We start from the raw sequence: 15808 nt of genomic DNA, 5'->3' as shown, positions 1-15808 counted from the left end.
TACAGGTGCATGCCTATAGTTTCTAGCGGGGTTTACTGACAACGCAGATGGCGCACCACGACAACGCGGCGAACCATTTCTCGAATAGACGAACTCTAGATTTTCATCGCTTCTTACACACCGACTTCTTTCACAGCTGAATGATAGTTAGCCAATAAGACCGTTTAATAAAAGTATTGGGGTAGTACAGCACAAGCATATTAGTATGCATGTATCATCCGATGCAGATATGAAGAGCGTGCGCAACCTCCCAGCATTTGAGTTTCTCGCTGCTCGTTCACATCAAACATCCTCACTCAAGCCTCTCGAAATGAGCTTTGACATTGTGACGGTCCCGATTTCTTTTTTGATCAAAGATGCCGACAAGCAAGAGCTGACCTGGCTCTGATGGCAATGGCCACTGTGTTATGGCTGTAATTCCGGCCAGCGTTGTGCCTCTATAACCTGCCCGTGAAAACAATCGAACAGACTTGAGCCCTTCCTCCAGTTTTGCAGCCATTGTATTCCCTCATATGCTCCTGCTTTTATGGAACAGAATTATATAGCGCCGAATCCCACCGAGAGCTTTTCAGCATTCTCAAACTGCCACAAAAAAAAAAAAAAGAAAAAAAAAAACCAAGTCTTAACCGGCACAGTCTCGTAAGGGAACACTTCTCCAGCTTGGGGGATTATATCCGACCTCTTGTTAGTGACTGGCACTACGGATTCAAACTCGCCGTAAAAGTCATGACGACTACACGCTGTTTAGTAGAGAACTAATCTGTTATGCTTGACTCGGGTTCAAATCCGATAGGGTAGCCGATAATTCCACGGATCCTGTGTTCGAAGCTCTCTGGAGCCCCCTCCCAGTGACGCTGCTGCATGGGTGAGGTACTCAGTATTAGTTAAGCAAGGTTGAGCTAGGGTAAAAATATGTATTCTAGGACTTAGATTTTAGATAACAAGTATACCTAATGATGCAAATCAGTAAGTCAAAGCACCTACATATAAAACACCCCTACATCTGGAACACTTTTCCCACCAAAAACAGCCAAAACTAGCTATTAAGATCTACACTAATAATAGTTAGAAACGTCTATAACTTTACTATAAGGTATATAATATAGATAAGAAACTATAAAAAAAGTTTTAAGTATTTTTTATTAGTAGATTTTTAGTAATAAGGCTAAGTACTTAACTATTAAGGTTTACTAGTATTTTACTTATAAATCTTAACTTTTTAAGAATCTAGATAACTTTATTCTTTATAAACTAAATTTAGTATACTAAAAGCTTATATAGTATTTAGGCCTTTTATACTCTCTTATTTTAGCTTTCTTAAATAGTTAATAGTTTATTACTAATATACTAGTAATATTAAGTTTTAGTACTAAAAACTTCTTAGTAAAAAGTTTTTATATAGTATATCTAAGTAAATAAAATATTTAAAAAATAAAGCTTTTTTTATTTTAGAGTAATAATTTATCTTATAATTTTATACTACTTTTACTTACTTATACTTTTTTTCTACTAGCTATTTTTTTTAACTATAATATTTATACTATAAGACTTTATACTAATATTTTAAAGCTTTTAATTAAAAATTTAAAATAGCTTTAATACTTTCTAAGTAAGTAATTTTTAATAGATTTAATAGAGAAATAAGTAAAGTAATAGGTCTTGTAGTTATTTAGATATAGATAGCTAGTTTTAGCTGTTTTTGGTGGGAAAAGGTGTTCTATATGTGGGGGTGTTTTATATGTGGGTGCTTTGACTTATGTAGATAAGCGGGTCTACTCGCAGACATATACTTTCACTATATTATTTCCAAATAGTCCGAGGCAGCTAATCAAGCATTGGTGATCAGTAATAATAGGGATTTTAGGAACAAAAAATGTTACTAAGTAGAGACCAACCAATGAAATAGAACAAAGTCACCAGCAAGCCAGTCTGAGGGAGAGACCCCGCGCAGGGATCTCCTCAGTTACAAGCACAAAAACGAGGGCAAAAAACAGCCTCTAACAGAGGCACACTAGGGAAATTCAGGCTATCAAGTTACTATAAGCGGGCTATTGCATCAAACTAATATAACCGCTGTAGTATAGAAGCCAACTTCCTCCCTCTGGCCATTATCCTTACTAGCACGCTAGTCGCTATAGGCCCCCAGGCCGTACGTCGGGCGCCCCAGGCAAAGACAGTAAAGCCAGGCCCTTCAGAGCCCGGAATTAATTAACCCGAGATGCCCTACAGTATGCAACCACAAGTGTGTAGCCGCAGGACTAGTACATTAAAGCGTTACGGTTATCCATATGGATTCTCTCTAACATGCACAATAGGACAATGCAACAGGGAGTACATGTACAGCCACACGAGCAGATTGCACTTGAAAAAAATGGAAACATCCAGTCGTGTCACCAGAAATACGACAATCGGTGTACAGCCAAGGAAGGCAGCCTTAGTGATTTAGCTTTGTAGCACAATGCGCAGAGAGAGCGATATAGACTTCTTCTACCAAGCAACTACCCAGGGGCAACTTAGTCAGCGCTGTGAGCTAAATACCCCCTCCTCACGGAGGGGGCAAAAAAAGGGGGGTTGCAGTAAGAAAAGGGGGGTTACACCCACATCACGAATACCCTCACTTTTACGTACATTATATAGTATAGTCAACTTTTTATTTCTTAAAGCAACAACCACCACAACGTTGTATAATAACAAAAGTAGTACTAATTAATAGCCCTAATTAAGGGCTTTATAGTAGTACCTTTTTTTCCCTTTTCCTATAATAACTACAAATTTATATTACCACTATAATACAGGTATTACTCTTATTATTATCTACTATATATTACTACTCCTTTTTTTATATTAATAGGGGCATATATAGAATATTTTATAGTATAACCCCTGTTGCCCTCTAACTATTTATCTTATCCTTTAGAGCGTAATATTATAACTTATATTATAAAGGACCTTATAATATTAAAGGGCTAGCTATTAGTGTTATTAGTAGTAATAGTAATAATATATAACTATTATTATTATTATTACTCTTAGGTATACTAACTAATTCTTTACTTAATATAACTAAATTAATGTCCTTGTTAATAGGGTTATTAATATCTACAAAGATCTTAGGGTTAAAGTATAGCCCTACTGCCTCTACAGCTATATTAGCTAATACTTAGTTAATATTACCTTAACTAAGAGGTCTTGCTGTATACTTAAAGTAGTCAAGTATATACTATAGTAAAAAGGTTAAATTAAGATCTATTATAAATTTTTCCTTGTATATAGTATTATTTAAGTTATACTACTATAGATCTAAAAGGTTAAATAGGATATATAGTTAATCTTCTCTAGTATAAATAAGCTACTATTTAAAGGTTAATTACTTTATCTGTCTATCTACCTGTTAATACTTTAAAGCACTATATTACTACTAGACCTCTTTTTCTTGCTTATAGGCTATCCTTTTTACTACTACCTATTAGCGCTATATATCTACTTATATAGCCTTTATAACTTACTTATTATATACCTCCTTTATATCTATAATAGTAACACTAGTTATAAAGGAGTATTATAGTTTAATAGCTTACTAGCACTAGCTCTTCTGTTGCTATATTACTAGTCTAGTATTTTAGTCCTTAATATATTACTACTAGTACTTATAGGTAAAAGATCCCTTATAAATTACTTACTTTACTACTTTAAATCTTCTCCTTAAAGGACTACTCTATATACTACTATATTTCTTCTCTATATAGTTAGTAGTAAAGATAGCCTTATTAAAGTAGTTATTATATAGTAAAAAATATATAAGGTATAATAGTATATCCTTATTACTCTATTATATCTTCTTTACTAGCTAAGCTAGTATAATATTATTATATATAGGCTATATACTTACCTTCTTAAAGCCTTTTATAATATAGGCAGCTATAAAGGCCTCTTTAACTATAGTATTTAAGGTAGTAACAAAGTTACCCCTTATAAATATAAGGTTACCTTCTTATATATAGTTATAGAGCACCTATTAATAGGCCTTCTTAAAGTGTTAAAAAACTTCTATATCTATTAGCTAAAGGAAGTACGTTATATAAGGCAAAAAAAAAGCAATAATAATATTAAAGTTAATACAATATTCTATAAGCTCTAGACTTATATAGCCTATAAATCTATTAAGGAGGAGGAGATAATATAGCTACTTTAACTTTTCTATAGTATCTTAATAGTTATAATACTTTACCTTTTGTCTACTTAGTTAACTATTAAGTAGATATAAATTATAGGTATTATAACTATATATATTAACACTAAAATAGTTTCTAAAGAAGTAGCCTATCTAGTAATACTTTACTAACCTTATATATAACTCTATATTAAAGTACTATATATAATTTATTATAACCTCTTAGTTAAAGAAGCTAGTTAGTAAATATATAAAGTAAACACCTTCTTAGACCTAATAATCTACCTAAGCAGTAACTAGCTATATTTTAAAGATTATATATACTAGGATAATATTACTAGTTATATTACTACACCTAACTAATATATATAACTCTTAATTAGCTAGATCTATAACTTTAGGTAGGCAGTTATATTTTAGTAGCCACTTAAGGATAATTATATAAAGCTAGCTGCTAAGGCAACTAATCTAGCAGCCAGATTTATTAGTGTTCTATATCTTAGATAGGCTAATATTATAGTTATAGAGGGCAGCCTAGTACTAGGCAAAGAAGTCCTCTACTAGAGCTAGGTCTAACTTAGCCCCCTTCTAGTATAACTTAACTGGCTTAATAGCGCCCTTCTTCTAGAGCTCTAGATAGTCAGTAAGCTAGCTCTAAACAAAGTGCTTAGAGATAGGCAGCTAGCCTTAGATACTACAGAGGTAGTTAGCTGTTTCTTTAACCTATAATAGCAGGGCTAAAAAGCTAGACTTATAGAGCTATATAATAAATACGCTAAGAGCTACATCTTTAGCCTCCGTAAGTGACCAGGGCTAGCCGCCCTTATCTAGGCTAGCGCAAAGGTTATAGCTAGCCTAAAGAGCCTAGAGATACTAGTAAATAGAAGTATTAGATATATTATACTACTAGGCAAGTTAGCAGATAAAGGGTACAGCAGATAGCTCCTTGCTAGGCTAGTTAAATTAGCTAGCCTATTACTAGGTAGCAAATATTACTTTAGTAGCCTTTTTAGTAGTAGTTATATTCTTATTATATTAGTAAGGCATATTAAAGGGTTAAAGTAGGGTAAGTAGTTTAGTTGCTGTTAATATCTATTAATAATATGTCTAAATAATTGCTTGTTTTTAGTAAGAATATAATAAAAAGTAGGACAGGGCGGGGACTAGGTGTAACCCCCCTTTTCTTACTGTAACCCCCCTTTTTTTGCCCCCTCCGTGAGGAGGGGGTGTTTAGCTTTGACGAAGGCTGACTAACACCCCCGGGTAATACTTTAGTTTCACCCTGGCCTCCCCTTGGCCCCAGGCAGGTTATTGTAAAAGGTGAGCAAAAGCAACAAGACTCACCCAGCTCACCCTGTTGGCTAGTGGGTGAGAAGAATGGGACTGGGAAGGATGTCAAAAATAAGTTGATAGCAAACGATCTGGCTTACAGTTGAGACAGCCATCCCTCATGGCCGCCAAAGCCAATGAAGCGGCACGGTGTTGGTTCTTGAGCCTCCAAGAACTGGTCAAAATTGAATATCCGTAATGCTTGCAGCCTTTCGGTCCGGTATCTCGATGATGACGTTATTGCAGCAAGTGTTCGTAAACACAATGATCTAGTTGTTTTGAGTTATCAACTCGTGGGTTGACTAATTAAGTACCGATATCCCTGGCTGGATGTACAGCCAAAGTGTGGACAAGGCCCTGGTACGCACGAGGCTCTTCTGCTTCGTCGACATCCAATAACGGCGTCTTTTCTCATTTGGTCTTCGTGAAAGTATCGATATGGTTGACATCATTGATTCAAACGCCGTGTATAGTCTTGGTGGAGGAGCGGCTTATGGTGTAAGCGAGGATCGGATAACTCTGAAGTCGATTTCGCTGGGGACGATGGAAGAATTAGCGGATAGCAGATTGAGTTTTGGGAATCTTTGAGACCCTTGCGCAAATGTGGACCTGAGGGTTCGTAGCGTAAACGCTGTGGTAACAATCATGGCATTGGAGAAGACATACAAAGTCCCGCCCGTCGCCCTCAACACATTGTTAGTTGATTAGACAGACCTAGAGTCAAGGAAAAAGCGAGTCTTCAGACTGACCCAAGTTTCAATGGTACTTTCTTCGCAGTTGAAACCGTCAACCGTCTCGCAGGAAGATACTTTCACATTGATCGGACCGTTTCCATGCGCTTGAGCAACTACAAAAGATCAGAATCCCGCCGACGCATCGACCGTAGCTTACTTAACATCATTAGCGGCCGGCCGTTGACAAGGATGAAAACGCCCGAGTGCAACACTGTTTCGGAGATCGAGGGCTACAGCCGAGCTAGTCTTATTTGGAACAGGTGTCCACCAAGGTTTGTGCCCGGAGGTGGACGAAATGCTTAAAAGGGGACAGACTCCCTCCCTCCCCACAACCCAATTTGATGGTACGTTGTTGGCTGCTCCGTCCACCTCTTCAACCAGCTGTTCCCTCTGCTAACAACTGCGTCGTGCAAGATCGCCGTTGTCGGGATGGTTCTGGAAAACGAGACTAGTCAGAGTCTCCACACCTGCAGTACTTGTTCTCGCTCGTTCAATCGCATCGAGAACCTGAAGCGCCACCAGAAGACTCGTGGGTTCCACCAACTGCCGATGACCAAAAGAAAATCCCCCCAAAGCTGATGATGCGAGTGAGCTTGAATTGCTAGACCAGAGCAGACTGCCTCATCGCTGCGTAATCTGTCAGAAAGAGTTTTCGCGTAGCGATATACTCAAGAAGCACCGGCGTGTCCATCACAAAGGCACCCCGGACGGGCAGAATCTAGAGGAGAACCCCGCGAGAGAGTTCTGTTTCGTCCTCGAGGATCCTGGTTCGTTGTCGCAAGCCTTGCCGGACAAGATTGCACATCCAGTCAGCTTGGGTTCAAGCTCTGTAACTACGACCTCGACCACATCTACCGTTACATGGGGCCCCCCAACGAATGATGCTCAGTACTCGACGTATTCTCACAATGGAGGACCAGCCTCCGGCACAAATTCAACAGCTGCAAACCAGCACCACAGCACGATAGCTGCTCTTCCGGCTATCCTGGATGTAGATGTCGATTTTTCTACCTTCTTCCAATCATGGGCGGACAATCTTTGGCTCGATACTCGGCAATGGTTCACTCCGGAGTTCCACGATGCTATGAGGGAAAAGACTTACATGGACAACCCGCTCCTCCAGGATGGCTCTCAATTGTTCTCAGATCAGCGGGCTTGGTTCGGGGACGAGCTCGGCCTCCCTGGCCACGGACAGGACACTGCCGTCAGTATGCCGCACAAAGGGGCGATGGCTCCTCATGAGATTACAGCAAACATTGGCCATGAAAACGCCGGCCCCAGAGTCTCATCGCCGCCGAATGTCCCATCCCAAGAAGACGGGGTGGCCTTTGGATGGGATCCATCGTCCAAGATGACCCAGCAGACGCAACACGTTCCGATAAGCGAGAGACACCCGTTCTTGCTTCGCCAGCAACATCAGTTCAGCATGGGAGACTCGGTCTGGGCTTCCATACAAGAGTTTTTGAAGCCTCGAATTCCAAACTCGGGCGACTTTATTCTACCGTCATTGGCTGTCGCAAACGCTTTTCTTGGGCTCTTTTTCGAGGAGTTTTATGAGCAGAGCCCGGTTCTGCACTTGCCTACTCTCAACGTAGACTCGCTGCCGCCGCCCCTAATTGTGGCCATGATAGTAATCGGAGCTACGTACAGTCATATTCGGCAGTCCCGACGCTTTTCCACCCTAGTGCTGGATCGAGCACGACAAAATCTTCAACAAAGCATAGAAGCAGACAAGGCCTTGACCAGAGACCCTCACATCCTGTACGCGTATGCGCTGCTGGTCTACATGGGGCTTTGGTGCGGAAACAAAGGAGCTTACGAGGCTGCCGAGGCCTCGCGAGGGGCTTTGGTGACATACATCAGACGGCTTCCCCCGCTGAAGCCCAGGTCCCTCGGCGGTAACCGGAAAGTCGCCGAAGACCAGTGGGAGGGGTGGATAGACTTGGAGTTCAGATACCGTTTGCGCTGGTACGTGTTCATGATTGACATGCAATTCCCAGCCATCTTGAACTTGAGGGGCATGATGTCGCTGGCCGAAGTCTGCAGATGGGAATGCCCGAGCGACGAACAGCACTGGACGGCTTCAGATGCGAAGACGTGGACGCACCTTCTCAACGCCGCGCCGCAGCCATCAACCGTCTTGTTCGCGACGGCTTACCAGGCGCTGTTGACGCCCGACGGAAGCAGCCGGAGCACTTCACCATCTTTACTGCGAAGCTCTGCATTCAGTAGCTGGACTCTTCTTTTGGTTCTGAGCTCCTTGGGCAGCCAAGCCTATGACTGGTCGCATGAATGGTCAATGAATCCTGTCGATGATTCCGAAAGCCCTTTCAACACATCCTCTCAAAATCGCTACTTGGGGGTGAATAGGGGATCCTCCCGGACGGAGCGCCTGAAAACACGGGAGAATATAATTGGTAGGCTCCCTAGTTCTCCTGTTTTGACTTTTGAAACACCATTGACACATGTCTCTTCTTGCAGAGTCAGTCGACGCTTGGCATCATCGATACAACGCGTATAGGGGAACCGGAAGGGCCTCGGGGCCGGACTCATACTTCTTGAGAGCTTCACGCATACTCCATGGCCTAGTGCATATCCACCTCCATACCTCGATATCCCACATCCAAGATGCATTAGGTAAAGGTGGAGATCATGCAGTCCAGGAAGGATTGAGCCGGCTGCAATACTTCTTCGCTCACGGGTATGCTAGCCACGGCCAGACAACCGTAAAACCCCCGCCCGAGTCCTTGCATACTTTTGCGAAGGCTACTGAAAACTGCGTGTCGATCATGAGCGACCAGGGGTTGCGATCGGCAGCTCCTTACAGCATATTTGCCGTATTTCTCAGTCACGTCTTTCTTTGGGCAGTGATCAAGACGAGCTCCGAAACTATAAAGGCTCAAGTCCACCTCTTCCTCCGCGACGCTGCGCCAGCCATCAAGTCTGAACTCGAAGAAGCTCTTGATCGCGCAATCTCCGAGCATAACGATGGTGCTAGAAACGGAGATGGGGGCCGTTTGGTCCTTATGCATGGCGCACAGAGTCTTGTACGACTCGGAACATGGGGTGCAGCACTAAACCTCGCTCGTCTTCTGCAGCTCCGGGCGGCGACGTGAAACAACAACATCGGAAACCAACATATAGTGCCTTGATGTGCCATGTGTCAGTCTAAGAGTAGAATCCACCAGTAATGGCAAAAGGACTTCAACTGTAGAGGCAACCGAAGACCTACTAGATCCTGTAGATACTGCAGCTATGGTTCTTCATAAGGCATTCTTACTTCTGTGCGTCTGTTCATCCTCTCGATGTTGCTGCTTGACAATGTTCGCCGTCCCGAGAACCGCCAAATCTGCTGTGATGTGATCTGCAACTCGAGTCAGGGTTCAGCCAAGAACCATAATGATGGCAGCTGCGCGTACTATACAACAACATGCAATGTCGGCTGGTGCGCGTCGTAATACCAATGCCGGTGAGGTTTGCCTGAAGTGGGCAGGATGCGAATTCAACATTGCCCAGCACCATGTCGGTCGAGGGTTTCCAATATCCCAAAATGATTTCTAGCCAAGGAGGTGATTACGGGAGAAAGTATTGGCTTCTCAATTGCCGTGGTCCTTTGCAACTAAGTTATGAAGTTCGACTTCCAAAGATTGATCCTAATGCCCTAAGCCTGTATGCACATCAAAGCAGCGCCGCTCGATGTTACTATGGTAAAGTGAGTGTTCTTAGTATATATCAAAAAAGGTACCAGACTAGTTTTATACCAGTGGCATCTATGAGGATGACAACCCGAGCATAAAGTACACCAGTTATGTGGGATGGAATTTCGCTCCCAAATAACTGTGTAACTATAGAAAACAACCACGTCATTTTTGTTCGTTCAATACCATTTGAAATGCCTCAACAAACGATTCCTCCCAGTCCCTTTCCGTCTTTCTGGGCTTCCAGCCGAGTTCGGTTGCGAGAACAGGCTTCGTAGCGGAACTGAGAAGCGTCAGTTTCCAAAACGTGTTGAGTTGTTGACAATGCAGAGGACGTGGAATAGATAAGCTTACTTAGACGCGTAGTTCATTTCTGCAACTTGTGGAGTTGCCTTCAACCATTTTGAGGCAGCCTCTTCCAAAGTCACAGACCTAGGCTCGGCCGATTTCAGTGCACCAAGAGCGACGCCGGCTTTACCGACGTGTTCGGCAATATCTCGCCAGTTGTGGCTGCCCGTGTTAGAGAAATATATTCCTCTACGCCCAAACGGAATTTCTTCCGCAGACAAGATCTTTTCAAGGACAAGCTCATATAGAAGAGCGAGATCCGTTACGTGAACATGGCCCAGGCGAGCCTTGCCGTCACCCACGTACTGTGATACCCCGTCCTTGACGGCGCCGCGAATGATGCTGGGGATTTGCATGGAGCTCTGGTTGAACAGTCCCGTCCCGCGGCCATATATAGTGGGAGGCATCATGATGTAGGTTTTGACACCCGTCTTCTCTCCCGAGTTCACGACGGCAATGTCTGTCGTGCGTTGACCATAGGCTTCTTCCTTTTCTTTCTTCTCTTCAAACTCGAACACGTTCTCCAAGTCAGACCATTCGTGAACCTCTCCTATCTCCTTGTTACTGGCTCTTTCAGCAAGGTTGGAAGTTCCGGATGTCTGTCCTTTATCAGTTTACGATTTCTGAGCCTGTGTGAGATTGTTTGATACACACATGGATAAAATGAACGTTCTTTCCGGTCTGTATCTTGCGCTGCGCGAGTCCCTCGATGAGTGCCACTGCCGAACTGGTGTGGAAGCCAGTTGGTGTATGAATGACGTAGTCATACTCGCTGGCTGTCTTTCTCAAGAAATCGGAGTCATCGAGCCCTTCAAAAACGAGAGCTTCGACCCCTTTCTGCTTCAGTAGGTTGGCTTGCTCTTGCTTTCGAACTAGTACAGTAATGTCTAGGTTCCTGATCTCTGAGTAAGAGCTATTGAGAAGCTGTGACAGAACGCTGCCGCCTCTAAATCATCTATTAGCCAAGTTATATTGCAGAACGGGTTTCTACGGGTAGTCAGCATACACAAAGCCAGTGGCACCTGTGTAAAGGAGCTTTTGGCCCATTGTGAGTGTCGTCCGGGGTAGAGCAATTCGGACCTGATGATGGGACTTGCGAGTTTTCGTTCAATGAAGCTCAATGTTTTTTTCGGGGTTTGAAGAAATGTTTCAAGGTGCCAATCCACGATGAGGTCTGAACGATATATTTGTATGACTTTTACGGCTTGAGCTGTAATTAGGAGGCCAGGTCTGGAATTACGCGGGATTTGTATTCCGCTAAACCGGGCCGTGGCTGCTGACATAGTTTACCCCGCGGGACCGGGAATTACCAAAACAACCCAGCCTCAACCACGCCACGGCATTCAAGACAAACTCAACTAATCCGCAATGCTTGACGTCATAGAATGGTGCCACGGAACGCAAGTCGTGCTGATATTTGAATTCTATTGCACAGTATTCATGCTTCACCAATTCATAAGCAGTAAGGTGACGTTTGTTTTACGACAGTCCTCGTTTCTGTGCTACCGGGCCGTAAAACCTGCCGATTGCACTGATTGATGGGAAAACTTCCTTTCCAGCTTCCCTCTGTAGTACGAAGGCGAGAAATTCACCAAAAGCTTATACTATGTTAGCTGGCCTGTCGTCAGGCGACGTCTCATAGGCCTCAGGTCAAAAGCAACGGTTGAATTCAATCGCATTTCATTGGTGTTGAACAGTTCCGTGTTGTCAAGAAGGCCGATTCTTCCACCTAATACATCAGCACCCTTCTGTGTCAACTTTGAAGGCGCTAGCAATATAATACACACTGCAGGTAGGTGGATTAGTAACACTGTACAAATGTATGGGCCACGATGCCGATTTGAGCATTTACCATGCGCCTCTCAGGGGTAATTTTTGATCTGTTTGGGGAGACTTTATTAGAAGGGGAATGGTATTGGAGAAACAGATTGTAGTTTAATGATAACTTTCTATCCGAGAGCAAAAGCACAATAATGCCTCCTGACTGCAACGGCCACAAGAACTAGCCGGGGAGAGTACACATCGACCGTCGTCTTTAGCAGGTGACGTCTTCCAAATGATGCAGGGTAAATGAGGCTAGTTCTGAATACTTTGTATGTTAAGTAAAGTTATGAGTTCTCAATGATATTTATGGCCAGTGGATATAACATGTCTAAGTTATAAGCACTCTATGCATCGCCGATCCCGTCAAAGAACTCCTCATCCAAAAGTGAGTACAGAACCTTCTGGCCCTCCCACTGCTCCTGGGCAGCCCCAAGTATGCGGTCAGGAGGCAGTACGAAGCCGTAGTCACCAGTGTCTGGAAGCTCAATGGTGTACGAGAAGTCGGCCCCGCCAATCACGTAGACATGATCCGGCGCAGCGCCAGTGGTGGTGTAGAGTGTAGCCCCACTGGGTCCGAATGTGAAGGTTGTGCGTCTCTCGGAGCTGTCGCGGATAACCTCGCTGAGAACAGACGCAGTCTTGGTCCACTTACCGAGGTCGGGAGCATACAAAGTCTCGTTGGAACCAAACGGTGAGAGAATATACTGGCCATAACTATGCCAGCCGATGTACAGCTTGATACCACTGCTGTCGCGGAGCTTGCGGACGTAGGCGTCGAGGCCTTGGTTCTCGATGGTGTCGGACGGCTTTTGGCCACGGTAAGCTTGCGCGCACGAGTTGGTGGACGCGCCAAAGGAGTTGGCATTCCATCTTTACTCCCAATTCCTGTTGATGTCGATGCCATAGCAGGTCTGGTTCAAAGGTGGTGGGGTGCGAGTCTTGCGCCAGAGGCGGTCGACTTCTTGGGAGTAAACAAAACCTTCATACAGTTAGCATAGACGTTTAAATGACCATTGGCAGATAGCTACATACCATCAGGGTTCACAACGGGGAAAATGTGGAAGTCGTATTGTTTCGATATAGAGTCGGTAGCCTTGGTGGCATTCTGGTGGGCCTTAATCAACTGGAGAGTGATGTATTCAACAGCCTACGAGTGAGTTAGCTTGTGTTGGTCTATGGATGATTGTTTTGGGGTATTCACCGGAGCTGAAATCCATTCTCTTGCGTGCACAGTTCCGCGGTTATGTTAGCCCAAGCTCTGCGAGTTGAGTAGTCCAGGCACGAAACTTACTGTTAAAGCACGGCAGGCTTTCCAGGACCCTCATCGCCAAAAAGGTGGATCCCATGAATGGAAAGATTCTCGAACGAACGGCCGGAGTAGACCAGCTTGGAGTTATTGGGAAAAGCATCGTGGAGATCGGCGAAGTAGCGAACATGGTCCTCGTACGGGTGGTAAGAATCGTACCACGAGAGGTCACTGACGTCGCGCTTGTAAGTGCTGCTGCTCTGGGACTCAGCGCTGATCGACTCGCCGAGATCCTTACGCAACACGCGGAAGTCGAGGCCGAGCGCTCCTATGGTCTCGACTTGGTCGGGGGAGATGACGATGTCTATGTGTGTTTCTACGTCGTGGTTCCATTGTTCGTGTGGAATTGAAGCCAGCCTCTTTTGCACAGATGCCAGTTGGCTTAAGGTCTTGACGCGGAGAACCTGATATCCATCGTAAGACACCGGGCTTCTCTTGTTGAAGTTGAAGCCTGCGGCGAGGGTTGCCAACACTGAATTGACAATTGCAGTCTTCATCTCAGCAACTAAAACACGGATGTCAAAGGATTGACAAACAGCGGTCGAAATTTGCGACCGCTACCTTTCGTCGCTTTTTAAACTTGAGGGCTATGCATCTTGCCTCCAACACGTCCGGACTTTGGTCTGTAAGCGCCGAGGCCTATGATAGTTGGCACGATGACTGCGTGCTAGTAACAACCTGGGATGTAAGATAGGTGCCCAGGACAGATCGCCGTTGCGATATCTTACCGATAGTTAGGGTACACATTACACATCTTAAATGGACGAGTGAACATTCTCAATGTCTCCCAAAGAGAAAAAATGGAATAAAAGAACCCCCCTCCCCTCTGGTGATGATGATGATGTCTTAGGCTCAGTATTTTGCTTTTGCGTTTGCTTTTTTGAGCCATGCCAGCCTCATGAATTACTTTGAAGAATCCAATGCTAGATCGCTTTGGAGAAAATTACAATGGTGCTGGGTAAAAGTGTCATTTCACCGCCTTGTGATACGTAACGCTCATGTGCATTATCACGTAACAACGGCATTCCAGAGTACGAAGCGAACTCCACGAAAGCCCCCGGCTATGATTCCCTAGAAGAGCGGTAAGACTTTCTTTTCGTTCGGTCGCTGCGTATGACGTATGGAGTGTTTGACCTTCCCATTTGACTCTAGCAAATGCATGGCATTTCTTGATCTCCTCAGCAAACTCCAGTTTTCATAATCTTTCCTGACTATGACGTTCTCCAGCCCCGATGACGAACTTCTCCAGTGATTGAGGAACATAATCCCCACGACGTGATTGTAATATCTTTTCAATTGCCTTTAGCGCGTAATCATTCTTGAGCCTCCGTTTTGCGTGTTTCAGGATTTGCGGAACTTCTGACTGGTTGATGACCGGGTTCCCCTCTCGATATGCTTGGCTATCGGGGATCAAACGAGGTTATTGGCTTGGGCAGCGGCAAAAGGATTCCACCCCGGTGTGATTGTGTACGAATAAACTAGTTCTTGATGCAGGTTCGGACCGCAAATTATGCTAGCCTGTCATCGTGAAAGCCGCAACTGACAATACCCGGGTCCCTGGAATTACTATGGGGCAATACGGTACTTGTAAGATATCATATTTGACTACTCCTTGCATCAGTAAAACCCATCTTGGCGCAAGCTTTACGGTTTCTGTGCAAACTCCGGCCATGGTGGTTGCGTACATCGGACGAGCACCTCTGTATTTGGGTGCCAAACGATCGAAAGACTTTGAGGGACGACAGATATTCTGATGTTGACAAGACGATCTGTAATCTTCTTCCCACCAGCACCTCTTTTGGCTGTGATTTTCGCATGGCTGACTGGGCCAAAACGCTAACTCAGATATGCTTTCCTTACATATGCCAAGGGCGTTGCAGAGGTGATCAATGTTGCACTGTCACCTAATTAACGTTGCCACCGAGTTTTCATACCTGATTCGACAAAGTTCTGTTCAATCCACCCAGATCATAATCTTCGCTCTTGAAATCGTCTAGCTCCAGATCAATTAGACTGGCGATGCTACAGACAAGTGCGTTGAGCACAATTGGCGAATGCTTTCTGAGGTTGAGCAGTGAACACTGACACACTGCTTTGTATTGCGCATATTACCTTGTGTTGCAGCTAGCCAGCACCGAGGCCAGAGACCGCAGCTAGGCCTCCCGGAGTACATGCATTGATCTCTCCGCGTCAAAGCTGTTCACTTGGTTTTATACCTGTGTAACCTTAAGAGGGACCGCTTTGATTACGAGTATTAGTACCGTATCCACTCGTTAGATTCGTACACTGCACTGACCACCCACTAGGCCTTTTTCGAAAGGCGGTCAACCAGCCCACCCACCCACCCACCCACCCACCCACTTGCCCACTTGCCCACTTGCCCACTTGCCCACTTGCC

General features: G+C 44.3%; 3 protein-coding genes across 3 annotated transcripts; 1 reads left to right on the top strand and 2 right to left on the bottom strand.

Moving 5' to 3' along the window:
* The first annotated feature begins 6581 nt into the window (after positions 1-6581).
* On the top strand, positions 6582-9520 carry LY79DRAFT_566100 (fungal-specific transcription factor domain-containing protein). The gene is made up of 3 exons (XM_060558789.1): positions 6582-6763; positions 6840-8651; positions 8716-9520. Exons 1-3 carry the CDS (start codon positions 6664-6666, stop codon positions 9348-9350), a joined length of 2547 nt encoding a protein of 848 aa, XP_060409909.1. The 5' UTR covers positions 6582-6663; the 3' UTR covers positions 9351-9520.
* Positions 9521-9812: 292 nt separating this feature from the next.
* Positions 9813-11508, bottom strand: LY79DRAFT_566097 (NAD dependent epimerase/dehydratase). The gene is made up of 4 exons (XM_060558788.1): positions 11287-11508; positions 10935-11226; positions 10287-10879; positions 9813-10215 (listed from the first exon to the last, which is right to left on the bottom strand). The coding sequence occupies exons 1-4, from the start codon at positions 11325-11327 to the stop codon at positions 10098-10100; spliced, it is 1044 nt and encodes a 347-aa protein (XP_060409908.1). The 5' UTR covers positions 11328-11508; the 3' UTR covers positions 9813-10097.
* A 940-nt stretch (positions 11509-12448) lies between these two features.
* Positions 12449-13907, bottom strand: LY79DRAFT_672956 (zinc carboxypeptidase; the record flags this gene model as incomplete). The annotated part of the gene is made up of 4 exons (XM_060564112.1): positions 12449-12910; positions 13064-13083; positions 13137-13251; positions 13407-13907. 4 exons carry the CDS (start codon positions 13905-13907, stop codon positions 12449-12451), a joined length of 1098 nt encoding a protein of 365 aa, XP_060409907.1.
* Positions 13908-15808: the final 1901 nt, after the last annotated feature.

This window comes from Colletotrichum navitas, assembly GCF_030913465.1.
Source record: "Colletotrichum navitas strain CBS 125086 chromosome Unknown LY79scaffold_76, whole genome shotgun sequence".
Taxonomy (NCBI): Eukaryota; Fungi; Ascomycota; class Sordariomycetes; order Glomerellales; family Glomerellaceae; genus Colletotrichum; species Colletotrichum navitas.
This window is presented reverse-complemented; position numbering and strand designations above follow the sequence as displayed.

Coding starts and splice junctions, on each gene's coding strand:
- LY79DRAFT_566100 (XM_060558789.1), top strand. CDS start 6,664: ATGGTTCTGGAAAACGAGACTAGTCAGAGTCTCCACACCTGCAGTACT. Junction 6,764..6,839: donor GAAGCGCCACCAGAAGACTC/GTGGGTTCCACC, acceptor TTGAATTGCTAG/ACCAGAGCAGACTGCCTCAT. Junction 8,652..8,715: donor AACACGGGAGAATATAATTG/GTAGGCTCCCTA, acceptor CTCTTCTTGCAG/AGTCAGTCGACGCTTGGCAT.
- LY79DRAFT_566097 (XM_060558788.1), bottom strand. CDS start 11,327: ATGGGCCAAAAGCTCCTTTACACAGGTGCCACTGGCTTTGT. Junction 11,227..11,286: donor ACAGGTGCCACTGGCTTTGT/GTATGCTGACTA, acceptor TAGATGATTTAG/AGGCGGCAGCGTTCTGTCAC. Junction 10,880..10,934: donor AGAACGTTCATTTTATCCAT/GTGTGTATCAAA, acceptor GATAAAGGACAG/ACATCCGGAACTTCCAACCT.